The sequence below is a fragment of the Bison bison genome, unplaced genomic scaffold (assembly GCF_000754665.1).
Source record: "Bison bison bison isolate TAMUID 2011002044 unplaced genomic scaffold, Bison_UMD1.0 scf7180017864254, whole genome shotgun sequence".
Taxonomy (NCBI): Eukaryota; Metazoa; Chordata; class Mammalia; order Artiodactyla; family Bovidae; genus Bison; species Bison bison.
Genome location: NW_011494826.1, coordinates 4,742,442 through 4,752,040, shown reverse-complemented (window position 1 = coordinate 4,752,040; position 9,599 = coordinate 4,742,442). Strand labels below are relative to the sequence as shown.

Here is a 9,599-nt window from a genome sequence, read left to right as displayed (position 1 = left end):
GCCTGGAAAATCCCATGGATGGAGGAGCCTGGTAGGCTGCAGTCCATGGGGTCGCTAGGAGTCGGACATGACTGAGCGACTTCACTTTCACTTTTCACTTTCATGCATTGGAGAAGGAAATGGCAACCCACTCCAGTGTTCTTGCCTGGAGAATCTCAGGGACAGAGGAGCCTAGTGGGCTGCCGTTTATGGGGTCACACGGAGTCGGACATGACTGAAGCGACTTAGCAGCAGCAGCATACTATTTAAGAAAGCAAGCTTACATGAAGACCAAGAGTCAATTTAATGCATTACTTCTAGTGCATTTTTTTCTTTGTCAAGAATGAGAATAAAAAAGAAGGGGGAAAATAATAAAACCAGGAGACTCAAGTACATAATGTAAGGTACGTACAAATCTACATATATCCTAATGAGCTGAGAGATCTTCTTGATGAAAAAGATTTCATTCCGAGTTGCTGCTAGGTTTGATGCGAATGTAGTGTGTGCCGTGGCCCACACAAACCAAGGGTTCAAGTAGGTTGAGCAATCATCACAAGTTCTTCTTTGTTAAGATTTCTATTTCAGAGTCAAGTGTGCCTTGGCAGCAAGAACTGTTACACTTTAGCACAGATAATCCAAACAAAGGGAAAGACACTGTGGAAAAATACAAAATATTTACTCTATCTAACCTAGCAACTCCTAATGAACAACATGTATGCTGCATATTTACGAGTTGTAGCCCATGGCTGTGGAAAATTCACTACAGGATAAAAACAAATAGGACTGCGCATCACAGGTCATATACAGCATGCCTTTTCTGTTCAGTACAAGAAAAATCTACTACCCAGCAGACAGTGAGACCAATGGCCCGACAGCCCCAATGTAGCAGAATGTTGTTCTCTTTTGTTTTTTTTTTTTTTTAGCCCTCAAATAAAAAATAATAACATCACGTTGACTCTCCCAATTAAACTCCAGTTCAGTTCAAAATTCATCTTCGGAACTGTCGGCTAAGAGCATGACTCGATCTTGCATGCTGTTGAATTCTCTCTGCTGGGGAAAGAAAACAGAAAAGCATTACACTCCAGCTGCAGAGCAAAGCCAAGGAACAGGTCCCCTTTAACAGACACGTGAACAAATGAAGCCGAGGCTGCAGCTGCAGCAACTCATCGGAACCACTGGGCACATCAGTACCATTCATGCATCATTAAGCCCCATGTGCTTTATTAAGCAAATTAGAAAAGCGAGGAACAGTTGGGAAAGTGACTAGGTTTTGCTGTTGCGGATTCCATACCTTTCTTTTATGCCTTTTGAAGCCGTTTCTCCTTCGGCGATTCATAACCTTAATGCTGTAGAGCGCTCCCAAGATGAACAAGGCTCCTGCTATCCCAACCCCTACGGGCACCAACATCCCAGACATATATCCTGCCTGCATGGGAAAGGAAACCTGCATTAGGATGCTAAGCAGACCACTGCCCTGGGTTTCCCAGTTCTGCTGGAGGGCAGCGGGGTTTTTAGACACTTTGAATTCTCTTGTCAGCTTTGTTCTAAAGTAGCACCTGGAATAAAGTCACTTTTAGGGAGAAGGCAACAGAGAGGTATGACTATTTTTGGATATTTCATATACATATAAATACTGCAATAAATCAGCCAGACCTGGTGGCACCTCCAGCCACTTGGTTATGCACATTTGTCAACATCAGGTTTTGGTGACAGAAATATAATTTGTATTAAAGATGGATGAAGTAGCCTCTGAAATTGCCAGGACTATTAAAATGCTATAAATTGCAAATAGCAGCCTGAGTCTAGCTCTGGGGGGTGGGGGTGGACACGGTTGGGGGGCATTGCTCAGTGGAATATTGTGTTTCTTGGGGGACAAATGGGGGCCTTGACTTTGGTGGTTCCCCTCTTACAATCTTAGCTGCATCATGGTAGGAAAGGAAAGAGGAATGTGCTTCTACATGAGTGAAAGAGAGAGCTTTCTAGAGACAGCAGGGAAGAGAAGGCCCTGCAGAGGAAAAAAGGATGTTAGGTTTTGGAGGCCAAGCAGAAACGACAAGGATGAGAGAGAGTTGCACATAATGTAGATGGATTCATTTATACAGAAGAAAAAATCTGCCTAGTGAACAAGACCAAAGTTGAGGGCTGGCAGGGAATTCTGAGTGTCCCAGGCTCCAAAGAAAGAAAGTGACAGAAGCCAGAAATATCACTGCTAACAGTGCTGGTACTTCCAAAAGAGCTTGTAGATTTCCAACATGGCAGTCTCCAACATCTCCAAGGTGTTATTATGGACACTTTGGTCCTAAGAGACCAGCGTGATCTCCACACATCCCTGGACTTGAGTAAGTAGTGCAGAACCAACCCAAATTCAGGGCCAGGCCATCACCCTAAGGAAGGGTCATTTCTGCATCCTGGCCAGTAAGACACCTGAGAGATACAGGTGTATGAATAACCACAGCCCTTCATGGAGAAACACGACACTGGTTTATCTTCCATGACGACCCCTTCTAGAAGCCTACCCGGGGAAAGAAACATAAACAATTAACAATTCAAAAAATACTATAGTGAGTACTTTAGACAGACGTTATTTTACAGGAGAAAAACTATGAGTTTGTTCACTTATGTAACTATTTCTAAAACTTTTAATATAGCACAGTATCTTTCAGAATAAGCCCAAAACAGAGAAGAACAAAAAATAAAAGTTTTCTAAAAAATGCTGAAGTAAGCGGGCTGTGATGCTTTCCCAACACTTCTAGAAGTAAATCAAAGGAACAGACAAGACCTTACAAAACTGCAGCATCCTCTTGTACACAGCCAGCTCATTCACTCGTTCTGTTTTCCAGAGTCTTGAGTTAGAGCACAATATGGAATTTTTTTCATTAATTTGAGAACATAGCATCATTCTTCAGCATACTGTTTTTCCCAAAGAAACAAAGCCCAGTCATTTCCCAACAAATTAATATGCTTTGCCAAAACCCAAACTTTTTCTAAAGTTCTTCTACATCTACATAAGGCTTACAAAAGTATGTAATTTTCCATGTGGGAAAATATTGGACAATAACAAAATCTGGGTGTTCTCACCAGAACTACGAGTTTCATTTTACATCACCATTCTCAGTGCATGGAAATACACATACATGTTAATGTATGATCAATTTTAAGCCCAGTAGATTAGACCTTATTAATACAGAGCTCTACATTCAAAGGATGATACTTGAGCTTTCTGGAAGCTCAACTTGATCAACCTGTGGGTCTCTTAACATTCTGTAACTCAAGCCCACACCAAAAACATGAATATTACAAAATGTGTCACTCTTTGCATATTTCTTATTTACACATTAAGGCTTCTCATTTCCAGAGCTTTAAATAATGTAGACTTTACAAAAATTCAATTAATCTCTTTCTCCTCTCTTCATTCCCTCCTGTGTGTGTATGTGTGCGTGTGCGTGTGCGTATGTGTGTGAGTGTGTGTGTGATCTGCCTGTGCTTTGAAATTACAAGTAATTTACAAGAAGGGAATAAAGAAACCTACCCTCTTCAAATGTAATTTAACCATTCCTCATTCAAAACTAAGTGAAGATAACCTCTTTTTTTAGAATTGCCATGACTTGTTTCCTGCAGAAATGAAAACAAATAAGATGCATCTGCATATAAAGCTATGAATTGTGCCCAGCACCTTTTCTCTGTTCAGAAATATTGCACGTGCCCATTCCTTCACACTAACTCCCTGAGAAGGACAGAACTGAAATCATGCATATTCCAACTGAGAATGCTGAATCTAATCATGAGGAAACATCCAATAAACTTAAACTGAAAATTGTGTTTTCTAAAGTACCATATTCTTTACAAATATCAGCATCAGAAAAGACAACAGATGGCTATACAAATGGCCCACATTAAGGAAAACTATCAAATCAGTCAATCCTAAAGGAAATCAACCCTGAATATTCATTGGAAGGACTGACGCTGAAGCTGAAGTTCCAATATTTTGGCCACCTGATGTGAAGAACTGACTTATTAGAAAAGATCCTGACGCTGGGAAAGATTGAAGGCAGGAGGAGATGACAACAGAGGATGAAATGGTTGGATGGCATCACCAACTCGATGGACATGAGTTTGAGCAAGCTCCGGGAGTTGGTGATAGATAGGGAAGCCTGGCGTGCTGCAGTCCATGGGGTTGCAAAGAGTCGGATACAACTGAGCGACTGAACTAAACTGAAGCATCCTGACAACTAAATGTGTTATATGACCTAGACAAGATCCTGTACTCGAGAAGAATTATTTTATGAAGGTCATTTTGGGTCTGTTAACTAAGCCTGAAGTCCAGATGCCAGAACAGATAAAAAGTATGATATCAAAGTTAAATGTACTCAAGTTGATAACTGTACTATGGTTTGCTAATAGGATATTCTTAATCATAGGAAATATCGGGATTTGGTGTAAAAGGACCATAATGTATGCAACTTTCCCTCAAATGGCTCAGAAAGAAGGGCAGAGGTAGGAAGACAGCCAATAAAAGAGAAAACAAATGGAGCAGCATGGGAAGAACAAGTGCATCTGGATAAAAAGAACAGGGGTGTTCTCTGCACTATTCTTATTCTTGTATCTTTTCCGTAAATTTGAAATTATTTCCAAAAAACAGTTTGAAAATTAAAAAATGGATTATAAGATAAAGTTTACTGCATATAGTTGGGTTTTTTTGTTTGGTTTTGGTTTGTTTTGTATTTATGAGAAAGTCATCCTTTCTTAGGCTAATGTTTTTGTTCAGAAACACTTGTTTTCAAGAAATCGTAAGAAAAAGTAAAGTTTTCTGCCTAAAGTCTACTGAATTCATAAGTATCTTTATGAGGTTTGTTTAACAGTGTTTCTCAAACTTGAGCATGCATCAGAATCACCTGCAAGACTTGTTAAAACACAGATTTCTTGACCCCTTTCCCAGAGTTTCTGATTCAGTAGGTCTAGTTAGGGACCTGGGATTTTGCATTTCTAACAAGCTCTCAGGTGACACAATGCCACTGGTCCAGACTATACATGAGAATCGCTGCTGTGAAGTGTGTGTGTGTGTGTGTGTGTGTGTGTGTGTGTGTGCATTCAGTTGCTTAGTTATGTCCGACTCTTTGTGCCTCAATGGGCAGTAGTCCGCCAGGCTCCTCTGTCCATGGAATTTTCCAGGCGAGAATACTGGAGTGGGTTGTCATTTTCTTCTCCTCCTTCTTAAGAGGGGAGGGATGTTGTAGCCTCCCTTTTTCCTCCTTCCTTCTGACTGAATATGGACCTAACTGCAATCCAGAACCATGAGATGACCGTGAGAATCAAGGTCACAAATGATGGAACATCAAATAAAAAGAGCTTGCACCTTCATAGCGTCGTTCCTCACTGACCCTGACTGCTCCCTCCAGACTCATAAATGAGAGAAAAACAAACTTCTCTGTTGGTTAAGCTATTGCCATCGGAGGTTGTCTGCCATTCAGATCTGATGGACGGAGGAGCCTGGTAGGCTACATACAGTCCATGGGGTCACAAACACTCGGACACGACTGAGTGACTTCACTTTAATACAGGAAGACTAAACAACAACAACAAAAGGAATAATTCAGAACTTTTGAGAATACCTACCACTCCTTCTAGAATCCAACTAACAGGGACACCAATATCAGGAACAATTAAATGAAGCAAAACTGAATAGATATTATGGGTTGACTGAAGAGCTAGTTAAATATGTAGTTTAGTTTTCAATTCTCCAGGATTCTGTGACTTTCATCAAAACAGCAATAGTTTCACTCTCAAATAGTTTCTGAAGGTAATGACTAACAAGACTTTTATAGATGATAGCTAGCTAGCCAGCTAGACAGAAGACGAGAAAGAGGGGGAGAGAGAGAGAGGGGAAGTTAAGTATGTGTGTGTTAGTTGCTCAGTCATGTTTGACTCTTTGCGGCCCCACTGACTGTAGCTCGCCAGGCTCCTCTGTTCATGGAATTCCCCAGGCAAGAATACTGGAATGGGTTGCCATGTCCTTCTCCAGGGGATCTTCTCAACCCAGGGATTGAACCCGGGTTTCCTGCATTGTAGGCGGATTCTTTACTGTCTGAGCCACCAGGGAAGCCCAAGATATATATACGTGCGTGTGCATGTGTGTGTGTGTGTATATGTATATACACACATATATGTGTGTACACATATGCATTATTTATCAAGTAAGTGTATAATATTTTACTCCCAGAGGGAGGGGACTGGTTAAACTGAATCCCTCCAAGAAAGAGACAAAATAAGACAAATACAACAACATTGATGAACCTAGAGATTATCATATTAAGTGACGTAAATCAGAGAAAGACAAACACCACATGATATCATTTATACATGGAATCTAAAAATGATACAAATGAACTTATTTACAAAATAGGAACAGACTCACCGACATATAAAAGAAACCTATAGTTACCAAAGGAGTTAGTGTGGGGGGGATAGAGGGAGGGATAAATTAGGATCTTGGGATTAACATACACACACTACTATATATAAAATAATGGTCAACAAGAACCTACTGTACAGTACACGGAACTCTACTCAATATTCTGTAATAACCTATATGGGAAAAGAATCTGAAAAACAATAGATATATGTATATGTATAACTGAATCACCTTGCTATACACCTGAAACTAACACAACATTGCAAATCAATCATACTCCAATAGAAAATTAAGCATATAAACACCTACTATAACATATTCAAAAGCAGAGACATTACTTTGCCAACAAAGGTTCGTCTAGTCAAGGCTATGGTTTTTCCTGTGGTCATGTATAGATGTGAGAGTTGGACTGTGAGGAAGGCTGAGCACCGAAGAATTGATGCTTTTGAACTGTGGTGTTGGAGAAGACTCTTGAGAGTCCCTTGGACTGCAAGGAGATCCAACCAGTCCATTCTGGAGGAGATCAGCCCTGGGTGTTCTTTGGAGGGAATGATGCTAAAGCTGAAACTCCAGTACTTTGGCCACCTCATGCGAAGAGTTGACTCACTGGAAAAGACTCTGATGCTGGGAGGGATTGGGGGCAGGAGGAGAAGGGGATGACAGAGGATGAGATGGCTGGATGGCATCACTGACTCGATGGACGTGAGTCTGAGTGAACTCCGGGAGTTGGTGAGGGACAGGGAGGCCTGGTGTGCTGTGATTCATGGGGTCGCAAAGAGTCGGACATGACTGAGCGACTGATCTGATCTGATCTGATCTGATATGCAAAATAGGTAAATAGCAAGGACCTACTATATTCAGAGACCTATATTCAATATCTTGCAATAACTTACAATAGAAATAATCTGAAAAGTGTATATATGTATAACTGAATCACTTTGTTATATACCTGAAAATAACACATTATAAATGAACTATACTTCAATTTAAAATATAGTTAAATAAAAATATAGACAAGGCATAGAACAAATAAACCTGGTGGAGTTTCAGCTATTTTTCTTCCAGTTTTTTAAAACTAAGACATAACTGAAAAAACACTATGGAATACAGTGAAGAAAGGGCTGGAAAAACTTCAATTCAGAAAACTAAAACCATTCACAAAATTATCTCTCTTGGTGAAATAGAGCAAGGAGAGGGTGCTAGGCCTTTGGGAAAAGATAAGAAGGAAGGGTCCACAGGAAGAGAAAATACAGCCTTTCTCTAAAGCTACCCAGATTTCTAAACAAAGTGGCGAAGCTATATATATACACAGGTAAGAAACTCTGCAACATTCAATTTCAAAACAGGCTATGTGCCAAAATTTATTTTCTTAAGTCTAGCTTTTGTCCATTTTGGTAATTCAGAAGGACATTTTCTATAGAAACAATGACATATGGATCCCTAGATTAAACTACCAAAGCCTGTTTACTTTTCATTGCATTATATTTTCCTCTGAAAAATAGCATGAAGCACTACCAATGTTATATTCAATTCTGAATTTTTGAGCTTCTCCTACCCCAAATCTTGCTCAGTCCTCTGATTATACTTCCCTCAGACAACTGGACCTATTACAGATGTGAAAATGGCTTCCACTAATGTCAACAGGTTTAAAATTCTTCTATATCACTTTAAATATGTATGAACATCAAATAATCTCATTTGTAAAAATCATATAGTCTAAATTTTACTGAGAAGTAGAAAAATAATACTGACAAGAATTAATATAATCATACAATTTTAACTACTAGTGAATGTTTTCTCTTATCCTTTAACATTAAACTGTAGCAAAATAAATACTAATCATTCAAATATGAGAGAAACTGACCTCAAATAATAAAAAAGATATGGAATACTATCCACAGATGTATATTCTAAGACAGGTGAATTGCAAGTAACTCCTATCTGGCAGTTGAAATGATTTCCATTTAACTATACCCCCAGTGAAATTTGAGCTGGGTTGTAGTAATTAGATCTGACAGAGGCTACAACAAGGAGTTCAAAATTCCACCAATATTTTTATGAGTAATTCCAGTTTGAAATTACAAGGCACTAAAAATGAAACCTTAGAGAGTGTTGAAAATTAAAAGAAAATGAAAAACATGAACCTGGAAGGAAGTTAATATTGTCAATCACAGTTGTTGATGACAGAATGAATCCAAGAGTGGAAAATATTTTTCTATAGTTGGCCTTTCTAGATAGGTCAGCTCATTGTCACTCAGTAAGCAGCAGCACTATGATAGACCACACAAAAGTGGGCCTAAAGAGAGTGCTCAGGTGCTCGGGTATTTTTAATCTCACCTTCCACTATGGGTGAAGGATGCCCTTTCCATCACAAAGTTTTATTCTTAAGTCAGATATGTCAATTTTTGTCCTTGGGTCAGAAAAATCAATGCCTTCCAAAATCCAAAGTATTTCTTCTTCATACAGGAAGATCAGATTTAAAAGATCCTTGTACTGGGACATAAAATGCCCACTAGAATGGGATTACACTCCTGAAATTCCCTAAAAGGAACTCTACCTTGATATGTCAAGGATGCTATCAGTTGTATATATCAGGAATTACATTCCAGAAGAATGAATGGCACTCCAAAGAATAAGGCATCCCTTCTTAAAGGGAAGGTCTTCTTTCTTGCTGGGTACCCAGAAGTGGTCCTGGATCTTTGCACAGGTTATCAGAATCAGAATAATGATATAAAGCTCCATTATTCTGAAGATCTTTTATTTGACAAAGCTATGCCCTCTAAAATAAATCCAAAGGAAGAAAGTATTTCTCTTACCTTGTCTTTTAGCTTTTCCATCCAGCTTCTCACTAAGGAAAATAAGAGAAGAAAATGTAAATAGCCATCTTTCTACTTACATTGCATGTGTTAAGTTCATTTGGTAATTTATATTTCATGTACTAAGTTAATTTGATACAATGAATATTTTATTGTATGAAATACAGTGACAGGGTCAACAGTATTAACATAATGACAGTAATTGTTTTTTATTCTCATTTAAAAGTGCAAAAAAGAACACTAACATATCCCTCACATCATTGTTAAAGGAATAGAGAATATTTTTCTTTGCTAAATGCATTTTCTATTATTTGGGGGGAGGTCTGGGGAATGAGTGAGAAAAACACCTTCAAAATATCAAGTTCATTTCTAACTGACATTTTCTCTTTTTTTTT

The 9,599-nt window shown here is 38.9% G+C and overlaps 1 protein-coding gene across 1 annotated transcript in view; it reads right to left on the bottom strand.

Annotated features, from left to right (window-relative positions):
- Positions 1-264: 264 nt before the first annotated feature.
- LOC104994195 (chromosome unknown open reading frame, human C14orf37) overlaps positions 265-9,599 on the bottom strand; it is a 132,844-nt gene continuing 123,509 nt past the window's right edge. The window contains exons 5-7 of the mRNA XM_010847683.1: positions 9,205-9,236; positions 1,271-1,405; positions 265-1,029 (exon numbers count right to left, since the gene is read on the bottom strand). Of these exons, the coding sequence (XP_010845985.1) occupies positions 961-1,029; positions 1,271-1,405; positions 9,205-9,236 (236 nt within the window). The 3' untranslated portion in view covers positions 265-960. The remainder of the gene's footprint in view (positions 1,030-1,270; positions 1,406-9,204; positions 9,237-9,599) is intronic.